This window comes from Chaetomium tenue, assembly GCF_020726465.1.
Source record: "Chaetomium tenue strain MPI-SDFR-AT-0079 chromosome Unknown F5144scaffold_8, whole genome shotgun sequence".
Taxonomy (NCBI): domain Eukaryota; kingdom Fungi; phylum Ascomycota; class Sordariomycetes; order Sordariales; family Chaetomiaceae; genus Chaetomium; species Chaetomium tenue.
In genome coordinates this window covers 67,125-89,422 of record NW_027117336.1, presented here as the reverse complement: position 1 = coordinate 89,422, position 22,298 = coordinate 67,125, and the positions used below count along the sequence as shown (strand labels likewise).

Genomic DNA, 22,298 nt, shown 5'->3' with positions numbered 1-22,298 from the left:
ACTACTTGTTTACACGGGAAGTCCCGGAGGTTCTGACGCCTGCCTGCGAGTGTGGCGAGGGACGAGAGACTGCCGAACACCTGGTAGTGTGGTGTTTGGCCCCACCGTTGACTCGAAGATGGGAGAGAACTGGAATTCGGACACGACGGGACTTTTACTCAGTTCTACACGGTATCAATCCCACGACTGTACGGCTTGCGAGGAGGATCCTCGACTGGCTGATGGACTCGGGGAGGCTGCCGATGTACAGCTTGGCCAGGAGGCTCGAGCTGGAAACGGCGGCCTGAAGCGCCCCCGTTCGGAGGCCAGGAGACCTCCTCTCTTTGTATACGTAGACTCACCAGAACGCATCGTTCCTTCATTGTTGGTAGGGGTTTTTCACCCGGCCCGGGAGGGCACGGTTTTCCTGTACACTAAATAGCAGAGGGTCCGGCACGCCCTAGGGCATAGCGGAGTATGAATAATAATATATTTATTATTAGTTTAGTATAAGTTTGCTAGAGGGTAGTAATAAGCTTTACTATAGTTTGGGTATTGGTAGATAGGTATTTGATAGTATATAGATACTTTACTATATATATCTATTTCCAGCTATTATTGTTTAACTAGGTAGTATTCTAAAAACGATCGATATCGGTTATCTTATTGATAAAGCTAGTAAGGCCGGTCTTTTCTATATAATTATAGATTATCGGAGGGATACTAGTCTCCGGCTAATATCCTGAGAATAAAACTACTTTTAAGATAGTAGATAGATATAGCTATAGTATCTTACTATCTATATTAGTAATAATCCATATCTGATATTTATTATACTATATAGTAGTATCCTTTTGTTAAATGACGATATTATACTAGAAATGATACTCTGCTAGCCTAGTACCGTTAGAACGGTTAAGTTAGCTTTAAGTAAAGTAGAGGGTTTTACTATCGATATTCTATATCCTATACTACTTTATAGGGGCTTCTATAATAGTAACTATATTAACGTTATAACGTTAGAATATATCAAAGTTACTATACCCTTACTATTAGTTATCTATTCTCTACCCTTTATCGTAATATTTAGCTATAGATATCGGGGTAGATAGTATATCTTCTATACTATCTATAGTAGTAAGAATGGGATACCGACTTAACCTAAGGTTATATTTATACTTAAAACCCTTAGGAATATTGGAGATATCCGGTAGAGCTTTTAGGCCCTTTATAGACCTAGTAAGGGTAATATTCCCAGCTCTATTACTAGGTAGCTACTTTTTCCTAGCTAACTTGTAGCTCCTCGTTACTACCTCCTCGGTATATTGGGTCGAATACTTACTTAGTAGTACTACTCTCTCCCGGGGGATATAGTAGAGAAGTAAATCTAGGATATTATTCGGGATAGTAGACTTTAGAGTATTCGGTATAGTAGATAAAGGAGCTATATTGATATAGGACTTTATAATTGATAATTGATATTATAGGTTAGTAAATTATATAAAGTGATAACGTATTTGCATAACGAGTGGGCCACCATAACGAGTGGGCCACTTTTCCCGAACCTCAACCACCTCGTGTAAGTCAATTCAGCCACAACAGCTCAAATCAATTGAAACTACTCGGAGTCACTGTCTTCAGACATGTCGCAAAGTACTTGACAAGTCCGCGCATTGTGGCCGGGCTTCTTGCAGTTGCTGCAGAGCCGAATGCGTGGCCCACCCACTGTTATACAACCACTACTCCCGGACGTTTCCTTGCAGTCCTTATCACCAAGTCCCCGGTCAGCCATCAAACCCTTTGCCTCTTGTAAACTAAGTGATCCTCCTTCCTGCAGACGCGTTTTCTTTGTCCGACGGCGCTTGCTTAGTCGCTCATTTGCTGTACGAAGTTCCTGGGCCTCAGCTCGGAGTAACACCATTTCATGTGCCAATTTTGAGATGCTCTTGGCCTGCAAGTCGATGATGTCGAAAATGGGAGTCGGAGAGCTACCTTGATGGTTCTCGATCTTCCGCTTGAGAGTGATGGAGCTCTTGGTCGCGTCGTACGCATTGGATGGGGTCTTCAGGGCCCAACTCAAGGCTGTTCCGGGACGCGACTTTGGAGGAGATGGGGTAAGTGGCTTAGGGTCGAGGCAAGAAACTACCAATTCAGGGTCAAAAGGAACAAGGCCAGTTGCTCTAAAGCCCGCTCGTATGTTGTTCGCTGTGATGGGAGCGTGAAATGCCTCGACAAATGCGTCGAAGAAGTCCTCCTTCGTAATGTGGGTGATCTGCATCCGCATCATCTGCTCAATCCGCTTGCCGTACGAGGCCTTGAGCCGACTAAAACACCCAACATCAAGAGGCTGGAGAAAGTGGGAAGAATGGGGAGGCATGCAAAGTGTAATAATGTTGTTGGCCTTGCAGAAATCTTCAAAGTCGATCGAGTGGTGGCTTTCGTGGCCGTCGAGGATGAGCAGCCGATGCACCCCTCTCGTACGGCGCTTGGTAGCCTGGTCGAAATGTTTTAGCCAATCGAGGCCAATCGAGGCCAATCTCATTTGTTGTCCAGCCATTTTCGCTTGTGTGGACTCTCCATTCGGGCTCGAACCGGCTGTCCTGGTACCAGGGGAGGAGGTGGTTTTTCCCCTTGACGACAAAGTACGGCGGCACGACCCAGCCATCCGCACACACAGCTTGGATCACCGTAACCCACTCTCGATTGCCAGGCTGCTTTGTGCGAGGCTGCTTTGTGCGAGGCCGCCCACGTCGCTCGGAGCTCGTCACGACCTTTGCACTCGAAAGCATGCCCATCTGGAACCCAGTCTCGTCGAAGTTGTAGATGTCCCCCTCTTGGATCGCGTATTTGTCGATTACGTTGCGTACGAGCCGAAACCACGCGTTTACTACGTCGAGATCTTCGCATTGGGCCCTCTGATAATCGATTTGACGTCAGCAACGCGTCGTAACCTTGGAATGTCGCTTTACGAAACCGTTTGCCCATCGGGGTCCGACGGGCGACGCGCCGCGTGCGGCCCGAAGGCGATCGGCCATTTCTCAAAGGTCGGAGAGCTGGGGCTGAAATCCTCGCGCATCAAGGTCGAGTACCCTCTCAAGAAGGACTTGTTCTTCCAAGTTGGTCAATTTTCGAAGGTTGGCTGGTATTTCGGGTCGTGGTCGCTTTCCAGCGCGTCGATGTTGAAGCGAGCTTCGCGGAATCTCGTAGATCGTAGCAGCCTTCCGTACGGAAAGTTTAGCGTCTTTCTTAAGAGCTTCAAGCGCAAGGATCATACGACTCTCTTTTGGAAGAGGTTGCATTTTGTATTGTGAAGGAAATTCGGCATGAAGTTGGGAGGTTGCAAGAGGAAGAAAAGTGGCCCACTCGTTATGTTGGCCCACTCGTTATGCAAATACGTTAATACTACGGTAACTTATAATATAATTTATAATTATTTAAAACCTTTTCTAATATTTACTAGAGCAGTAGTGTCACGAATATGCCAACAGGTGGAACCTCGGGGGCGCGGGACGCCCCGAGCCAGTCATTCAGCGGACCAATCCGGAGGACGGAAGGGTGATCAGTGAGCTCAGCCGCTAAGAAGACTGAGCACACTGAGCACCACAATCGGGTCACCAATCAGGAAGCGCGAACTGATCTAAGTGATCAGTGTGATTAGTATCTGGGGAGACTGAGCACACTGAGCACCACGAAAGTAGACAAGTATATAGTCACTCGTTCTGGAGAGCTCTGGGAGTTCTCCAGTTAGCAATCACAACTACAGTTCGCTACGAGCTCGCAAGCCTACTGTTGAGACAAGTCTATTGTTGTGCACCTTTTGGCTGCACCGAACCTAAGCATCCTCGAGAGATTACCTTCAACGAAGCTGAACCCTAACAGGATAGGATCCTGAAGTAGGTTCGTCACAAGTAGCTGATAGTAGCTCTAGTCTAAGCTAAGGTATTAAAATAGTATATAATATATATTCGTACCCTTAGTTCCATCCTATATCTTTGGCTTTTGGGCCTAAAACTACACAGTTTCATATTTTAAATTATATACATAGTAAACCTCCATAGGCCTACCAAGCCTAGTCCATTAGCTTGCAAAGTACCTATAGAATTACCGGCATCGTCGAGTAGTAGTTACTTATATCTCCACTCCCATTTAGTACAAACAGTTCTTACTCTAATAATGTGGTTTATATATCATTGTAGCTAGCATAACTATATGTACTTATCACAGTTTTATAAAACATTTCCGTTAAATTCTAGTCCGCCTCAAATATTAAACACGCTGTACACCACAATATTTGAAATATAACCTCTTGGGATTCCACACTCCCCTTCAACAGTATCGCCATTTACCTCCTCGGCCGTTGACTTTACTTGCATTATTTTGCGGGCGCTGTGACGGCAGGATGGTTCTGACCCTAACCCTGGCCGCAACCTGAGTGGTGGTCTGTGCGCCTCCCACTTGTGTTTTCCCACAGTTGCGGGAATCCTGTATCTTGATTCTTTTCTTCTCTTTTCTTCTCTTCAGCTTTAGATTCAGGTAATTGAGTGGGATCATTTGAGCCTTTGTGCCTCTATTCCTCGCTCGCTCGTCACAGGCGCTATGCCCGTGGTTGTCTTGGGTAGGGGTCGTGCGGACCTTGATCATGCCAACCTCTCTGCCTTACATTGACTTAAGAAATTGGAGCAACGAGCATAAACGCGGGCGGTCTTTCTTTCTAGACGGGGAAGGATGGAAAGACTAAGCTTGGCAACATCAATATCTCGTGCCCATGAAGAACACACCGGCGGCCAGTATCAGATCCAGCGGATCCTACATGGCTCTTCATATGTCAAACTTGGAAGGCCTTCGCGCTTTGAACATCCTCGTCTGGAACATCCATACCCGTAACGAGGTATCTACGAAAGCTCACCTACCAAAAAAGAAACAAGTAGTGGGGTGATGGACCACCCAAATAGCGAAATAGGTACTATCCACGGAGCGAGGGTACTGTACGCAGCAAGATAGCACCGCCTTAGCTCACAGCAAGCTCAGGTATAGCACCCAAGGTAGCCCTCGCTTTGAGAAGCGGTATATGCAGCCTATATTTATACTATATCACATTAGGTAGTGATCATGACGACCGCACTTTGTGTTGTAGCGCTCGAGTTCCATGGTGGCTGAGTAAATATACAATCGGAATAGGTACCTAGCACAAGTGAGCTTTCCACATCTTAACGTATGTCTGGTAACGTATATCTTCTGCTGCCTTCTCCCGTTCCTTTGACCCAATTTCTCCCTACTCCCGTCAAAGTGTACCGAAGTAATATCGGCTTGAACGTTCTTATTCTTACCCTACGATGTTCCGCTTGGAACCGCTCGTTCAGACGACGAAACGGCGCGCAGTCGTCAACGATTCGAACCTTCCCACTTCCTATAAAACAACAGTGGACACCGATTCGGCTGTATATTTAATTCATGGCTGTACAGCCCTCCTCGCCAGGAAACCAGTGTCAGGGAGCATATATGGGGAGCGGGAACCATGGAACGCCGGGGAGCGCTACACTCGCTGGAAGCATCCCGAATGGACACTGAACGCAACCGTTGTGATATTTTCTCAGGCTTGGTTCTGAAAGATCGTATAGGCTTAAAGTTTATACATCACTACGAAGAACGGAAATACTTAAACGGTATACTAGCCGCCCGAGCGCCACCATTGGCATTGAAGGAAGCGACCCTCCTTCCGTCCAGCTGTCGCCCTGGGCCTTCCTAGATAGTCGATACATCCTCTGTCACTACAGGACGAAGGGTATACCGGCCATTCTCGCATGCGTTACAAAACCTCTGAGCTGGTGGACTTGTCAACACGCTGCACGCTCCTAGGTCGCAAGCCTGTCGTCTGGCGCATCCATAATACTACCAACCACGCTCGCGGAAGGACGCCGCCCTATATCAATGCGGACGGAGAGAAAAAAAAAATCCCTCCAACCAAGTGCCCTCCCTTAAAGTGGCACAGTTTCCGCATCCTCCCCGCATCCCCTCCACACGGGGACCTCTCCTCTTGGACAGCAAAATTTCCCGGGACGGCAGAAAACACGGAGACCCCCCTGTTCTATGCTGGCGTATTATATATGCAGAGTACGACGACGACAAAGTGCCAAGCCACGGAAAAATCGCCGGAGAATAATCAGTCACACGTGGCTACAGATGGTTACAACTCTGGCCTGCGAATACTGCCGGACATGATGAAGCCAACAACAAGAGTCCTAGATCTGGGAGATGGAGACCGGGTCCAAAAGGAAGGCCGGATATGTATATATTCCAGCGGTGGCCCGACCCTGAGAGTTCCGATTTTTACGGTGGATAAACTTTACACACAATAGGTATGTTCGCCACAATGCATTCCCTTCATCTGGTAACCATCCTCGGCCTCGCGCTGGGGATGAAAGCAATGACAATCGAGCCCCGCCAGGCCACGGGTATCACAGTCGACCTCGGGAAAACATATCAAACCATGGACGGCTTCGGCACATCGGAAGCTTTCCAGCGCGCCGTGACCATGAAGCGACTCTCGGAAACGGAGCAGCGCAAGTTCTTGGATCTGATGTTCAGCATGGATAAAGGGGCTGGACTAAGTATCCTACGGAACGGAATCGGATCCTCCCCAGACATGAGCGACGACCACATGGTATCGATCCAACCGAGGAACCCCGGCGGTCCCAATGCCGAGCCTAAATACGTTTGGGACGAGTCTGACAACGGCCAGCTGTGGGTGTCAACCGAGGCGGCGGACACATATGGCGTGAAGACATTCTACGCAAATGCCTGGAGTGCGCCAGGGTACATGAAGACGAATGGGAACGATGCCAACGGCGGTAGCTTGTGTGGCGTGTCGGGGGCGAGCTGCTCCAGCGGTGACTGGAAGCAGGCGTTTGCCAATTACCTGGTACAGTACATCAAGTACTACGCCGCCGCCAACGTCTCCATCACCCATCTTGGTTTTCTTAACGAGCCCGACTACACGTGAGTGTTTCTGCCCCCGTCCTCCACCCCCCCACCCCTTTCCCACAGCCTAACCCGTCAATCACCGCTGATACACTCACGCAGTACTTCGTATGCGTCAATGCGCTCTTCTGGATCTCAGGCCGCCGACTTTATCAAAGTGCTCCGGCCGACTCTTGATAAGAACGGCCTGGCTTCGGTCATCATAAACTGCTGTGACACGATGGGATGGACCGTGATGAACAGCATGTTAAGTCAGATGGGCAGCACGCAGTCCATGCTCGGCACCGTGACAGGACACAGCTACACGTCCAGCCCCACCTCTCAACTGTCAACCAAACTCAAGACGTGGATGACGGAGGGCGCCGACAACAACGGCGCGTGGACGTCAGCGTGGTACTCCAATGGCGGTGCGGGAGAGGGCATGACGTGGGCCAACAACATCTACTCAGCCATCACGGGCGGTAATGTGTCGGCGTATTTATACTGGATCGGCGGGCAGGACCGCAGCAGCAACACCAACAGCAAGATGATCCGCGTCGTCAACAAGCAAGTGGACCCATCCAAACGCCTGTGGGCAATGGCCAACTGGAGTCGCTTCGTGAGGCCAGGCGCTGTGCGTGTGGGGGCCTCGGGCAGCGGCGTGAGTACGACGGCATTCCGTAACGTGGACGGAATGGTGTCGGTGCAGGTCATCAACAGTGGCGGTGAGCGGGCTGTGACCATCACTGTTGGTGGTGGTGACTTCGTGGCTACCAATGCTACGGCCTGGGTGACAGACAACACGAGAGATTGCAACCCGATTGCAGCTACAGTCGATGCTACTGGGAAGGTCTCGGGAAGCGTGCCGTCGAGGAGCATGGTCACGTTTGTGTTGCGCCCTGCTGCCGCGACGAAGATTTGAGCTTACATGTATTGAGATGCCAATGTACATACCAGCAACGGTATATACCGGGAGCATCCATCCACGCACATCAGCTACTCCTGCTATATGAGATGCGGGGGCCTTGGTATTTTACGTGGTCGCAAAAAGAGCCTCCAGGTACTCGAAAAGCAATTGTGTGACCGAACACATTTGATATGTTCCTGCCCCCCCTTTCCATGGGCACACCCGACGACGCCACCACGCTTTCTCTCCTAAGTTGCCCTCTGACTTTCGTTCCCGCATTTAGGCCACAAGCTCAAATCATACGTAACAGCCAATTTGAATATGTCGACGGAGGCTACCCAAATTTCAGCGAGTCATTACCCCTTTGCCCAGATATAGAAAATAGAGAAAACCCCCAACGACCAAGTCTGTAACCGAATATGTAGGTAAGTTCCTACCTACCATACCAATTCGTGCACGGAGAGAGAGCAGAAGTTGTTAATAGTTGCTAACTAATTATGGACTAATTACCTAGTAATACCTTATTGCCTAACTAGAAAAGAGGAAGTTTAACAAGACTCTCTGAAGAGGAAGAGACTGAAAGGCACTGCAAGATCCTAATTTCCGAAAGTATAGGATACAGTTGACCACGGTGCTTACAAGTAGTAGTATTCTGTTGGGTTTGTAGTCAAGTGTTGTACAAGTACGATCATGCCAATGTGATTAGGGAGGTAGTAGAAAAACGGCGAAGGATTGGATGTAACCCAACAAGCCCATGGTTTTTTGAGTGGAGACCAGTTCCTAGGGCCGATCAAGTAATTTCCGGGTCGGAAGCCTCGCGTCTTGAACAGGACATACGTGCCGCCGTGTGGCCTGAGCTTTGTCATGGATTGCGGCACAGTCAGGAAGCGCGTTTCGGATTCCCTTCTCCTCCTTTTTGGACCTGGCCGAGCCGACGACATGTCCTCCAAACAATATTCTCGTCGTCAACATGGCCTTCTCACGGGATTTCTCCTCGCTCGGGAGGTGCCTTTTCGTCATAGCCATGCTTGTCGGTCTCCGTGCTGTTTCCGCGCAGACATTTAGATTCCCCGAGGACGCGACGCCGACAGAGTTCCAGGGCTTCGTAACAAGTGCTCCCGGCTCGGGTGAGTGATAATTGATTAACCTCAACGCATTTCACCCACCTCACCCACCCTCACTTCCAAGTTCTGACGCGGAATGCATGCAGTCGGGACATGGTCATGTGTCCCAGGCTCGACACATACCACGCACAGCACGTGGGCGGCGTGTTGTGTGGCGGGTGAGAATTGCCAGTTCTTCACAAAATGCGACGCCGGGACGGCGACGAGGATAGACGGCTCGACCTATGTTTGGTGAGCCCACGCGATCAGGCCAATCAATTAATGGTAGAATCTGACCGATTCCTTAGCGCCACCAACATTCCCAATTGCTATACCATGACCATCTACCAAAGCTACCCTTCAGCTGCCCTGAGCTGGTCGGCAATCGGCTGCGTACAGCCTGGCTTTGATGCCTCTACCGTGTATCGGGAAATCGTGGTGGGGATTACGACCACTGCGCCGCCGGGATCGAGTACCGGGACGGGGACAGAGCGCTCGTCAACGGCGGTTGAGACCGGTACCCGTGGATCGACCATCTCATCAACGGCAGTTGAGACCAGCACCGGGGAGGCAGCCAACGCATCGCCACCGGATTCCCCAAGCTCACAGGCTTGGATCGCCGGTGCCGTGATTGGGCCGGTTGCGGCCGTTACTCTTGCCGCCTTTTTGGCCTTTTGGCTAGGGCGGCGGAAGGGGAGGAGGGAGGTTCCGGGAGAAGTCCCTCAGAGCGACTTCGGCAATCATGACTTTGAGTCGGCGACGATGCAAAGCACCATGTCTCCATTGACGGTGAAAAGTGAACTTGCCGATGTCACCAATGTCGCGGAGCTTGCAGACCACCGTACGGTAGAACTAGATTCTCATCCTGTTAGTTCCAACGGGGCTGGGAGGTACATGAATAAAGGGGAAGGGAGTTGGTGAAGCCGGCCCTGCTTATCAGCACACCAAGATAGCGTCTGTAGTGGCGTCGACATCGGCCATTAGGTTTGGCTGGGGCCGGCCGTGAGTGGGTGGGAAGAAATGAGAACGATTGCGAGGGGCCTCGGTTTTATGCTTTGAGTTGTGTAGACGCCCGGTGGATAGCTCAACGCAGGGGGCAGGTATGTACACTTCGACTGTAGCAAGCAGAGAAACTAATAAAGTGTCAAGAAAGAGAACAGCGACCTGAGTTAGGCCAAGCCGGACCAGACCGCGCAATCTAGTATTGTGTCGATGCCCATGAACTTTGAGGTTTATTAAGATAAAGGGGGCCTCTGAGCTGGACTTATATTGCGAAACATTCATAATCCTCACTGAATGGCAACTCACTCTCCCCGCCCCATACTAATTAAGGAGTCCCGCCGCTCGTAATCCAACATGCATTGCATTACCCAACAACCTGAGTAGGTTGAAAGGTTACATCAACTGGCTCGCATGTGATGACACGCTGGCTATATATCTGCCCAGGTTTCCAATCTGGAGTCACCGTGGTCGTGTCGGTGCATGTCAGAGTGAGATCACTCGAGCCCGTCACCACAAACGTTCCTCTGTTGCCAGGTAGTCGTTAGCTCGCTGCATTAACCACGTGCACAAGAATATAAGGGCAACATGGCGGGGGGGCAGGAAGCATACGTCGCCTTTCCCTCGGTGCAAATAATGGACTCCTTGATGTCGAGTTCACCGGATGGGCTACTGTAGCGGAACGTAACTGAGGCGCCAGCGGGGGCATCGGCGGGCAGAGTGCAGGAGTAGTCGACGGTTCCGTAGAAGAAGTCAGAGAGCTGGCTGCTGGAGGCAGTACAAACGGCAGTGTATGGGACAACATTGTTGGTCAGGTTGAAGTTGACGTATCCCCACGAGTTCTGGTGCGCTGGGTTGGTGAAGGTGTATGAGGCATGGTAATCAAAACCGTGAACCGTCCAGCGCAGGCCGAGGGCTTCCCTCCAGCACTTGCCGTCGCGAGGCAGTTTTGGTCCGCAGCCACCTCCGCCATGACCGCCGCCATTCCGAGCATCGAGGGGTGTAGAATAGGCGAGGGTGGTGAGAAAAATCAAACCGAGGGCAATGGGTTTGGCCATTTTACTAGAAGCGAGCGTGTCGGCTACGTATCAAAGCAGTCGTATTATGGCGGCGAATGTCCGAGATATCAGTATTATCTTGGAGGAGAGCAGCTTATTCGGGAGGGTACTCGGGGCAGAAGTCTTATTATAGTTGGACAATGAACCCAGCAATATTGCTCGTGTCGTGTGTGAGAGCCGCTTCCGTGACTGCCAAGAGCCTTGAGAAAGCCACACGCTCGTATTGACGATGGGGGTGTGGCATGCTCTGCAGTAGCGGCCTTTACAAACCACCCTGATTGGGGGGTCGCTTCGTCACCGTTGTTTTCGACATTCGGCACCCAGCCGAACCCAAATGGCATGATCTGCTCCTGGCTGCGAGCTCTCCAACAAATCGGATGATTTTACCCTGGACTGATTGCCACGACGCGGCACCATCAAACCGCTAGCAGCCGGCCTCAGAACCACGAGGGCTCGCTCTCCCTTGTTGCCTACCTACCAATCAAGCCAAAGTCCATGGGGGAGTAAAAGAACGGACCGTGTACTAGTCAGGCGTGCCGAGTTCCTACACGAGCGAAACAAGGTAGCATGTGGCAACCCCGTCTTTTTGGTCTCTTTGGTTCCATCAAGGTAATTCAAACAGAAGCCAGCCCCCCCCCCCCCCAATACACTGCCAATACGGAAATAGACTCCGTCCAGGTCTCTTACCTGCTACAAAGCAAAGTGCCTTGCTTGGGGAATACACATGTTTACGTGGGCTGGTGACTTCAAGGCCGTTTTCTCGCCACAGTAAGGGCAATACACAATACACGCACTTCTTTGTGATCGTACCATGTTCTGGTTATCTTCACAGCCGTTTTGGTCTCACAACCGTTGAGTAAACCGGCGGTGAGCTCTTCACCTCACATATCAGTCAAGTCGCCATACTATGGTTGCTATAACCCTCCTTGGAAGTTGGCGGTAATAGCATGATTGATAATGAAGTGATGATTACTCCAGATACTTTGTTCCATAGAAGTATTCACGCTCCCAGGGTAGAGCCAAGGAAAGGTAAATGTAGGGTGACGCGGCAGCGGAAGGAGGAGTCGACGGTGCTGTTCTAGGGCGGCCGCCGGCCAGGAACATAATGCCGCGGAAATATTCGAGCTCTGGAGAAGGACCACATTGGCCTGAGCTCATTCCACACGTAGGCTTGGGTTTACTGCACCTATAGGGACGTTGGTTTCATGAAGCACGGTTATCACATTATACTGGATGGTTGTCTCAAACGCCTTGATATTGGTTCCCAGCACGTATGTTGGTGCCCAAGTCCTTGGTTTCACGGCTTTTGCTTATCCTACGGACTAACATAGTTAGGCCTTGCCTTTTCACTACCGAGCCGTTGACTGACATACTACGACTCTGTCGTAACAGAAGAGCCTACATCTATCAACGATAACGCCTTGCATAGGTAGCCTCAGTCTCCACTTACAGTGCGGTACTGCGCTACAGCGGTTTTAAACCGAATATGACGAGACCTTTCTGTTGCTCGTCATAAACTAGGTAACATTTAGGCGGGTACCCCTCAGCTAAGCTAGGGGCAACATGAGCGCAGTAAGGGCTCTTCGCCTCATCGTGAGTGAGCGTAGTCTTATTGAATGCGCCCCTGGCTCCCGAACCGTGCTGGCCGTGACGCCGCCACCGTCCCCCACATGGCACTCACTGATCCCGCTCGAAGCGTGGTTCGTCCCCCTTGTGGGATCCTCCAGGTAATGATGCGTATGGTATCCGGCAGCGGGATGAACACACGGTCGCTGGCGTTGCGCCCTTGTACGTCTAATTGCAGCCTTGTCGTGAGACGCGAGCGTGCACCGGCAGCACAGCCCGGATGGCCAACAAGAACGGATGTTGTAGTTTGACCGTGTCACGGTGGTACGGTAGATCAAAGTGACCAGAGACATGGGTGTTTTTAGCGCCTTTACTTTGGAACCATTGGTGACCACCCGGGCTTGGTCCACGTTCTTGGATGACTGCTACGGAGGGTAGTCGTCCGAGTAGTCATGGCGAGGTTATATAGACGCTATTCGGGTTCGTGCACGTCTAGGTCTCTCCGGATTCGAAATTGTAACCCATCACGACCTACCCAGCTCCGCTTGCTGTCAGCCCCAGTAGTTCTTACCCTGGAGTCTATAAGAAAACCTGATTATCGCCCTGGTTCGCCGCTAACGCACCGACTTCAAACCAGCCTACTTCCTTGAAGCCCAAGCAGAGCCCGAAAGCGTCCCATTGCAATGCCCAGGAATTTAGATCTCCGGACGGGATCCCGAAACGCTACCTACCTGGTAGCGGCATAAGGGCACAGGCTGTACCAAGTTGGCGACAGCGGTGGGAGTACACTTTGCAAGTTTCCTTCGTCTAGGTTCAAATTGGACGAGGACAGCAGTGCAAAAAACCGAAACAACGGAGGCACTAATTCGAGCTGGCGTTAGCACTCCGGTTAGGGCGCCGTGTGAAGGCCCACTGGCCTAGAGTGTGGCCTGGCTCTACTCTAGTAGTGCAAGCTAACCAAGTCAGCATTGAAATCACTGGAACGGCCGTGGTCTCTCAAAATCAAGGCATAGTATATTTGTACATAAACGAGAAATCATAGCGCACCAAATCCTCCAACACCCCACCGTGATGCCGGAAGCCCGGATCACCAACCTAGAAGCAAGATGATGGGTAGTCCCTGCGTTCCTTTCGAGGTGCAGTTACCATATGCGCGCGAGGCCGCAATTTGGCGGCTTAGAAACACCGAAGAGAAAAAAAACGAACCGGCCCACGTAACGAAATAACCACCCTCGCCCATGTCCCACGCTGCCACCCGAGAGCTGCCGCGCTCGCCCGGGGGTATCAACCAATACTAGCCACCGTGATCGCCCCAAGAGGCATACTGCCCATTACCACCAAGCGGCCATCATTCCTTAGTACGGAGCGCCCATGTGACCAGGGGCGTGCATAGGGCCGTGGCGCATTTGCACATTCTCGGCAACGCGCCCGGCAACCTGACTCATGTTGGAGAGCGTCTTGAGGGCTGGATCGTGCGGCGCGATACGGCTGATCTCGAGGAAGAGCTGCTCAATCCGCGTTTTCAGGAGGGTCATGATCTTGGGTGTGACCTCCCGTACTTGATCATCCTGTAATACGAGAATACGGTTATTACGAGCAGAAAAAGACGAAGAGAAAGGAAAAAAACGTACCAAGGTCCCTAGATTCTGATTGAATGCATAGACCACGACCTCCAAGAGATTGACTTTCTTCATCAGCTTTTGTGAGTTGCGGCTCAGATCAACCGAGACGGTGGCGCCGACGGAGAGCAAGAGAAGAGGCTGGAGATCCTGGACGAAAATCGGGTTGTAGCTCGAGAGCACCTGTTGAAAAATCTCCTCCGCCTTGTCACCGGACTGTAGCCAGCGTAGCATTGCCTCGTCATAGTTGGAAGACCGCATCAGCCCGTCAATTGTCTCAACCAGGTTGTCGAGCTCTAGTTTTTGGCGCTCTTCCCGACTGAGCGGCGCGAAGACGACCTGTCCCTCTTGGTTGCCGAATTGGTGCTGGTGCTGGTGCTGTTGTTGGTGCGAGTACGGGGCTTGCACTGGCTGTGGGTGCGCAGGAGACTGGTGTTGCTGCTGGTGCGGCTGATGCGGCTGGTGCTGCTGGTGCTGGGACGGGTAGTTGACCAATTCTCGAGAGCCGCCGCTGGGCAGGCCATGGGAGCCAGCGGCACTGTGAGAATGAGCGTGGCCGCGCACGTGTTCTTCGGTAGCGGAGGACCTCTCACGGCTTTGGTCGTGCATCTGTTGCTTTAGAGTGGCAAGCTCCTGCTGCATCTGCGTCTGAGACGCGGCCAAGGACGAGATTGCACTGGAAAGGTCCTCCGTCTGGGCAATGAGCCGGTCGAGCTTGGCGTCTTCATTGCGGCGGCGTTCGTCTAGTTGCTCAAAAGCATCGCTGATCCGGCTACCGACGTCCTCAACGATGCGTTGATGCACAGTTTGCGCCGTCGCATTGGCAATGGCGGGCGTGAGGGTACTGAGCGACTTGGAAATTTGGTTTTCCACTTGGGCATTGACGTTGTGCGAGACCTTGTCCGAAACTGGCTTGATGAAGTCAGGTTTCAGCATGGCCTGGTTAACAGCGTTAGGAAGGAGCCTTTGGATTTCCCTTTGCACGGCATTGACTTGGGCGGTTGAGTTGGCGCTCAGCTGCTCGGATACCGAGTTGTCAATAGCGCTTTGGACGGATGGGATGACGTTGTTGTTGATCTGGGCGATGATCAGGTTCTTTAGGACCGCCTCGGTGTTGTCATTGAGGACGTCTGCGACCATCTGTAGCAACGCCGACTGATTGCTGGCGAAAGCCGAGTCACGGTTGTCCTGAAAACTTTGCATTTGCTTCATGATCTCGTTGAAGACAGCGTCAAAGCGCTCTGAGAGGTTGGAAACAATGCGCGACTCCATTTTGCCAACCACAGCGTCAAGTTGCTCCTGGAATGCCGTATTGGAAGTGAATGAGAGATCGGTGGAGGGTTTGCTTGACGTTGCGTCTGAAGTTGCATCGGCATGGCGGGCAGGTTTGTTACCCTTGGTTTGAGAAATCGCCCGATTGACCTCTACAGTGCCATTTGAAGCCGGGTGGTCGCCAGCCGCCGCGGCAGCGGCGGCGGCAGTGGGCTTCTTCCTCCGGCCTTTCTTTTCATTCTTCTCTGGGGCAGGCCCGGGTGTGTCAACCTCGTCCTTTCGCTCAAATTTCGGCGGAGTCATGGACTCTGAGCCCTTCTTCTCGTCGACTTGGGGCGACGCGATCTTAGGCACGACGTCCTTAGCGCCGCGCGTGGCAATCCGAATCTGCGGAGTTGCGATAGCATCGCTAGGCATGCTGGTGTGAGGCGCCTCAGCGGCTTGGGGCGGAGGCGGGGCCACCAGCTTTGAGATCTTGGCCAGACCGGTTTCCACAGCATCGGCGGAAGCAAGTACCTTGTTATCCTTCGTCCAACCCAGCTCAGACTGCTTGATGAACAAGCAGGTGACACCCTTGGAATGCATGGCATACAGCTCGAAGAGAGTTGGCTCGTCCCCATCGCCGGAGGCTGCGGGGTTTTCGAGGATGTTGAGGCTGCGAAGCACGCCCTTGTTGGCAAATGAGTACTCCCGAATACCACTAATAACGGCAGTTGACTCAGGTTGCGGGATTGACGAATCCTGAGCGACGAGTCGCTGGATGTAGTCGACCTGGGATAGGTTCTTCAGCGAGTATTTGGGAGCCGAGAGATGGAGGAAGTAAACCGAGTTGCGGGTAGGATGCCCGACGATAATCATGCTGGAAGGCGCATGGTACATGACGCTGCATACAGCGTCGGACTCTTTGTTGTGGGGGAAGTTGAATTCCTGCACTGGCTTGCCTAGCGCGAGATCCCAAAGCTGGAGGGTGTGGTTCTGCTTCATGCCCACGATCATGTACCTCAAGGCGGCACGCTTCTGGTACGGTCGGAACTTATCCAGCAGCAACACTGACGTAGGCCACGCCTTTTCGCCCTCGGGTGTGGTAGTTAGGGTCATGAGCGGCTCCTTGATCTCCAGCGATGTCCGCGCCGGCATTGGGTGCAGAGGGTCCGAGCCCTCCTTGGTGGCGGTTAAGTCGCGGACATCCCAGAACTTGACCCGCCCGGACTTGTCTAACGAGACAACGAGGGTATCGTCCTGGCTGAAGGTGAAGTCCTTACCAGCCTTACCGGTGTTGATCTTCAGCGAACACTGCTTCAGGAGCTTCTCGGTATCGACAACGCGGTCGTGCCCGTTCTTAAAGAGGTCGTTCTCAAACACAAAAGCCGGCCAGATGATGTTGATTGATTTGCCCCTGCCAACGGCGAAAAAGTCGGGGTGCATGGCAGAGGGCCGAGCACGCGTCTTGAGAACGCCGCCAGGAGCATCGCCGCCCTCCTGGGCCGAGATCGGAGGAAGCGCAAAGCCGTATTGCTCCGGGTGCGCATCCTCTAGGTGGTCCCGGTCGCCGTTTTTGAGCTGGACCCAGTATACCGTTCCGCTGACGCCGGTGCCGATGATAGCCTCCTTCGGGTGGTGGTGAGAGGCTGATGTCGAGATGGCGACATTGAAGATACGATCTTTGGTGTCGGTGAAGAGCTTGGCGTCTTTGCCGTCCTCTTGTCTGATTACTCGTAGACCGCCAGCCTTGGACATACCATAGGCCATGTAGGTCTCGGAGGCTGAGACCAGGTTGCGGTCAATTTGATCGAATTCTTTCTTGAGGCGCGCGATGTCGAGGATAGCCTCTTCGCGGAACACCGGGCGAGATTCGTCGATCTCTTGCAGGCTGATGGTAATCCAGGGCTTCATGGGGAAGTTGTACACCTTCACAGGGGCGGCCGTCTCCTCGATCACCACGATCTCTTCGGCCTCGGCGCTCTCCCAGCTATCGGCCACGGCGCCCTGAGTCACTGGTGCTGTGTCATCCCCGCTGTCCCTGGACTCCTGGGCAAAGTCTTGCGCCAGTGAGGAGTCGAGGAAGGCCTTATCCTCCTCCTCAGCACGCTCCTTATTGGCAACTAGGGAGGCGGTTTGAGCCGAGTGAGAGGACCCTTCCCCAGTTCCACCGCTCGCCGTATGCTCTGGGTTATGGGTCGTGTCAAACTCAACCTGTTCTTGTTCAGCCCGGGCCAACGCCTCCCTGGCTTCTCGGTCGGCTTGCTCGGCAAGCCCGCTGACGGCGTCCGCCACACTCTCCTTTTTCTCTTCGCTGGGGTCCCGACCGGTACTGGGTGCTGCATGGGGCGAAGGGCCGCCGAGGCTTGATGGGGGCGACACGGTGTTGCCGGTGGGCCAGGCGGCGTGGGTCTGCGACAGTGGGGAGACGGGGTGCTCAAGTTTGCGCCGGTTGTGCTCGGGGCTGTTGATTACGCCGCGGTCGCTGGGTGGACGCTTCTGTTCAAGCGACGATGATTGAGTCGGATCCTGGTTCTTGAGGATTTGAGTCGGAGCAGGCGCCGGGTGACCACCGCCGACAGCCGAACCGGAAGCTCCGGGTGTGGTCGAAGACTTCGGTGTCCGATGGATCGGGGATGACGTTGAGAGGCGGTCGAAATGGTCCGAGTAGCCAAGGATACCGGGCTGCCTCGAGCTGGACTGCTGCGAGTGCTGGGAATGCGGGGTCGAGTCAAATTTGGGAGGCGGAGATTCGGTGTTTTTAGGCTCAAAATCGAACTCGGAACGCGAGGCCAAGGTGCCCACAAGGGTCGGCTCAGCGGAGCGGCCACCGTGCGAACTCTCGTTGTCCTTTAGGTCATCGGTAGCAGGCGGCGGGGGCAGCAAGTCGGATTCTGTCGGGTCCGCTCCATCGTGCTGGCTGGGTTTTGGCCGGTTAAGGAGGTTGAGCAGATATTGCTGCGTGCCTGACGGAGGCTCGGTCTGGTTCCAGGACGGCGGGCTGGGCTCGGGCTTGCCGGAATCGGGCTGTAGGTTGCCCTTCATAAGGGCGGCGAGCAAGCCTGTGGGATCGGCGGCGGCCGGAGCGGGCGCGTGAATAACATTGGTTGTGGCTGGCAGCGGCGCAAAATTCATTGAAGGCTCTCGGGATGACGGCTGGTGAGGGTTCGTAGAGCCGCTCTGACCACTGAACTTGAGTAGGTTCAACAAATGCGTGGTCCGGCCATCTCCCCCCACCGCTCCGCCGCCGCGAGCGGCACCCATCTGATTCATCATGCCTGGAGGAAACTGGGAATGGCCAAAACCGACGGGCGGTGTGGGAGCTTCGGGCAGAAACGCGGGCGAATCCATGGCGCTCTGAGCATGGTTCGGCAGGTTGGGCGAGTCGGAGTTGGAGTGATGGCCGTAGAAGGGCTGGCTGCCGTGGTGGTAGTTGAACGGACCAGAATATTCGGGCGCAGAACCTGCGCTCGGGCCGGGACTGGGCGACGACTGGAGGCGGAGCTGCGCGAGCAGCGATTCAAACTTTGGGGTTGCGTCAGAGTCGCCAGCACCAGCAGCGCCGCCGCCGCCGCCAGGCATGCCATAGTTAGACATGGTGACGGTCGTTGTCGCGATTGTGGTTTTAAATCACTGGAGGACGGCGCGAGTCACTGATGGTGGATCGCAATGTTCAAGAGCGCAGTAGCTGGCAGCACCGTTGATTCCCTGGTTGCCCGATGGGCGATGATGCGCAAGGGTCGACCCGAAAATGCAAAACAGCAGTTGCAGTGCAGAATATCCACTATCCACCACTCGGCGGTGGAGAGGTAGGGAGTTATTCGTAAGGCAAAAAAAATCAACAACAACGACACGTCCAGCGGCGCTGCTGCGTTTGGCAGAGACAACCGCAGGTTCTGCACAAAAGCAGCGGTGTTGCCGAGGAAGGGCGCTGGTTCAATTGTTTGCTTGTTGCGTGGGTGGTTGAGTGCTTCAGAAAATTATATTGCAGATGGCTGAGGCGGCTGGGAGCATTGCATGGTCCGTGCACAGGCCTTAGCGGCTACACGTGTCCGTCGCTGTGGCGCGTGGTAGACCAGGCAGGGCGTGGGGAGAGGGTGGGTTAGGCCCAATGGGAGGCTCACGAGAAACCTAGACGTTGCAAAATTGCATGCGACCACAAAAACAGGGCTCTCTTTTTCTCGTTTCAATTTTTATCACCACCTCACTGGCGACAGCATTCGGATGAAGGGATGTAGGGACAAATAAAAGGCAAGGGCCGAGATGCGAACCAAGCCGTCATGGCCCAGGCTGGGGACTGCCCGAGACGGTGCGAAGTCGCGGGGCTCGCCAAGAGACGGGGGTAGCAGGCGATGTGTTGTCGACCTGCATGCCCCACGTCAAGAGCCTGGTCCAAAGTTCTCTCCGAAGTACCTAGGTACACAGTAGATTTGTAAAGTAGATAACCTACACAGTAGGTAGGTACTTAGCTAACATGCGGCCTTTTCCCTGAATTAAATACTACTACTTATTGGATGGAGCCCATTTTGGAGACAGACGGAGAATTTCCGAACAATACAAGCACGAGACCCTTGAAGACGACGGATACCACGCGAGACAATGGCGTATGCACCGGGCGAGGTGCCAAGGTAAGGTTCCGCAGACAACTGTTGCCTTAGGTAAGCTCCTCAGTCAAAAATGACGCCAAGCCCGCCACATCCAAAACGAGGCACGCAACCTGGAAGTTATCTTGTCCCTGGATAGGTAGGTAATCAACCTCAATTCAATCCTCGACCGCAGAGCGAGCACGCGTCCGGCATCTGGGATTCCTCTGGCTTATCCGCACACGGTGCCTACCAGACGACGGCACCATTTTCTACACACTTTACGAGGCGAAACCGATTTGCAAACCGACGGTTCCGACCACGTCTCAGTTGGTTGAACTGCCCTTGACATTGCATGAGCCTTGTTCGGCTCGAGCCTACGAACTCCGGCGATTTATCATGTTCTGCCTTCGCAGGTAAGGGCCATTGTTCTTTGCCCAATGGCAGCCGACGGTGATGGTGAATAGGTCCTAACTAATCATGTCCTCGCAGTTGGCTTCCGCTCCTCTTCATCCCGACCAATGCGTCGCCATCCTTCATCTTCCTCTTCTTCCTGTGCACCTATTTCCTCAACCGGCCGTGCTTTTACTGCTCGTTCCTCCTCCTCATTCTCTTCCTGACATCTTGCAACTGGTCAGACCGATGTTTCCTCGACCTCAGCAGCAACTGGTTCCAGCCACGACCCGCCGGAAGCTACATATACCTGCCCGTTTCTTGGTGGAAGGCTGAAGCGGCGACCGGCCCCGCGGCGGGAGAAGACATGAATGCCACCGCCTCGGCTGTGGTTGTTGAGATGTTCAACACGACAGCTGGGGCATTGGCGACCGCTGCCACGGAGCAGATGACGCGGACCAGGGTTGAGTGGACAGGGCTCGGGCTGGAATGGCTGCGAAGTCTTCTTGGGCGTAGGGAATGGTGGATCGACTGCCTGGACCTTTACATCCGGTTATAGCGAAGGGAGTTGGTTTGCCGGCCTTCGCTGTTGGCCCGACGGCCGTTGAGCCTAAACCCGCCATCATGCGATCCCATGTCGACACAGCACGGATATGCATCATACAGCGTTTGGACGGCTCATCTGACTTGTTTGTCAGGGTGGCCCGGGCATATTTGCAACGAGGCGACAGTTTTACTCCATTCTTGGCTGCGTTGTGTCTTTGTTTTCGGGGGTGTAGTTCCCCTTCAGATTGGTCTCTTCCCACCTTGGGTTGACTAGCGCTCCTCTTCTCGCCGTGGAAGCTGGCCACACGGCATGCAGGTATATGGGCCAAGATATTTGTGAGTGATAGTAGTTAGAAGAACTAATCCTGCGCTTGAGAAGACAGCGTGATTCACACGGATATTAGCCAAAGCAGCGGTATCGGGCGACTACTAGTCACGATGAATGCTTGGACGTGCAAATCGAAGAGTCGCTGTGGCAACTTTATCGGCGTTTATGTTCCGAGATCGACTTGCGTGGTTGGGCTTCTGCGTTGTGTGCAAGGAGCACAAAGTGGATCGCAAGATGGTGTGTGGACCCCGAAACCGATCAAGGCAAAGAACGGACCAACCGATTAAGCAGAATCCCAATACAATATGAGGTGCATGCGCGATGAGACGGTCTTTTCGGGTCTCGAACGCCTCAAGGTTCCAAGATCAAGGTCTTTCGGCATGGTGCGGTCCTTACTTTCTGCGGGATGACAGTATCGGAAGTATATCGACTGTGCAGTTTCTTTCTGCCAGTGGCCGTTACCCATAGGAGTCTCGTGACACACAATCTTCTTGGGACTTCTTAAAGGAGTAGCGTGTTCCTTCCGCCAAGAAGATACGCCCCTTTGATTTGTGAGAACGCCTGAATGTGTACAGAGCCTGAGATACACGAATGTTGATATACCTACCTAGAGGTACCCAAGCGTGATACCTACCTGACCTACCTTGGCATGTGGGTGTACCGAATGTCCCAAAGTCACATGCACTACTGCACCATGGGATTTTATATGCCAGAGGTAGGTAGGTATCCCAGGGTATGTACATGGTAGTTCGCGATATGTCGTGTATTTGTGTGTGGACGCATGTTCAACTTTTTTGAAGCGGTAACGGCGAACTTGGCGCACGCAATGACGACACCACTGACACAAGATGCAAGGGCTGCCCCACTTGTACCCGTCGTCTGACTCGGCCTCCTATGGAAGAGCGATGCCATTGTCGCAGCCCGATCCATGCCGAGGGGCCTGGCTCGCGTTCAATGACGAAGTATCCTACTGGTGATTCATCGAATACACATGCAGCCAGCCCTCGCC

The 22,298-nt window shown here is 53.1% G+C and overlaps 5 protein-coding genes across 5 annotated transcripts; 3 read left to right on the top strand and 2 right to left on the bottom strand.

Moving 5' to 3' along the window:
* Window positions 1-6,349: 6,349 nt before the first annotated feature.
* Window positions 6,350-7,858, top strand: F5144DRAFT_500067 (glycoside hydrolase superfamily; the record flags this gene model as incomplete). Its single annotated transcript, XM_066786359.1, has 2 exons — window positions 6,350-6,975; window positions 7,060-7,858. 2 exons carry the CDS (start codon window positions 6,350-6,352, stop codon window positions 7,856-7,858), a joined length of 1,425 nt encoding a protein of 474 aa, XP_066638200.1.
* A 955-nt stretch (window positions 7,859-8,813) lies between these two features.
* F5144DRAFT_499668 (uncharacterized protein) lies at window positions 8,814-9,867 on the top strand (the record flags this gene model as incomplete). Its single annotated transcript, XM_066786337.1, has 2 exons — window positions 8,814-8,970; window positions 9,236-9,867. 2 exons carry the CDS (start codon window positions 8,814-8,816, stop codon window positions 9,865-9,867), a joined length of 789 nt encoding a protein of 262 aa, XP_066638199.1.
* A 249-nt stretch (window positions 9,868-10,116) lies between these two features.
* Window positions 10,117-11,328, bottom strand: F5144DRAFT_587097 (uncharacterized protein). The gene is made up of 2 exons (XM_066789818.1): window positions 10,558-11,328; window positions 10,117-10,472 (listed from the first exon to the last, which is right to left on the bottom strand). Exons 1-2 carry the CDS (start codon window positions 11,001-11,003, stop codon window positions 10,313-10,315), a joined length of 606 nt encoding a protein of 201 aa, XP_066638198.1. The 5' UTR covers window positions 11,004-11,328; the 3' UTR covers window positions 10,117-10,312.
* A 2,218-nt stretch (window positions 11,329-13,546) lies between these two features.
* Window positions 13,547-19,399, bottom strand: F5144DRAFT_587091 (uncharacterized protein). Its single transcript, XM_066789817.1, has 2 exons — window positions 14,201-19,399; window positions 13,547-14,137 (listed from the first exon to the last, which is right to left on the bottom strand). Exons 1-2 carry the CDS (start codon window positions 19,034-19,036, stop codon window positions 13,925-13,927), a joined length of 5,049 nt encoding a protein of 1,682 aa, XP_066638197.1. The 5' UTR covers window positions 19,037-19,399; the 3' UTR covers window positions 13,547-13,924.
* Window positions 19,400-19,964: 565 nt separating this feature from the next.
* Window positions 19,965-21,189, top strand: F5144DRAFT_398598 (bladder cancer-related protein BC10-domain-containing protein). The gene is made up of 2 exons (XM_066784799.1): window positions 19,965-20,438; window positions 20,515-21,189. The coding sequence occupies exons 1-2, from the start codon at window positions 20,422-20,424 to the stop codon at window positions 20,972-20,974; spliced, it is 477 nt and encodes a 158-aa protein (XP_066638196.1). The 5' UTR covers window positions 19,965-20,421; the 3' UTR covers window positions 20,975-21,189.
* Window positions 21,190-22,298: the final 1,109 nt, after the last annotated feature.

What these genes read in the sequence shown, in the direction of transcription:
- F5144DRAFT_587091 (XM_066789817.1), bottom strand. Translation starts at nt 19,036, where the DNA reads ATGTCTAACTATGGCATGCCTGGCGGCGGCGGCGGCGCTGCTGGTGCT. An exon ending in ATCAGAATCTAGGGACCTTG is followed by an intron (nt 14,138 to 14,200) that starts GTACGTTTTTTT and finishes CTCGTATTACAG; the next exon opens with GATGATCAAGTACGGGAGGT.
- F5144DRAFT_587097 (XM_066789818.1), bottom strand. Translation starts at nt 11,003, where the DNA reads ATGGCCAAACCCATTGCCCTCGGTTTGATTTTTCTCACCACCCTCGCC. An exon ending in TGCACCGAGGGAAAGGCGAC is followed by an intron (nt 10,473 to 10,557) that starts GTATGCTTCCTG and finishes ACCTGGCAACAG; the next exon opens with AGGAACGTTTGTGGTGACGG.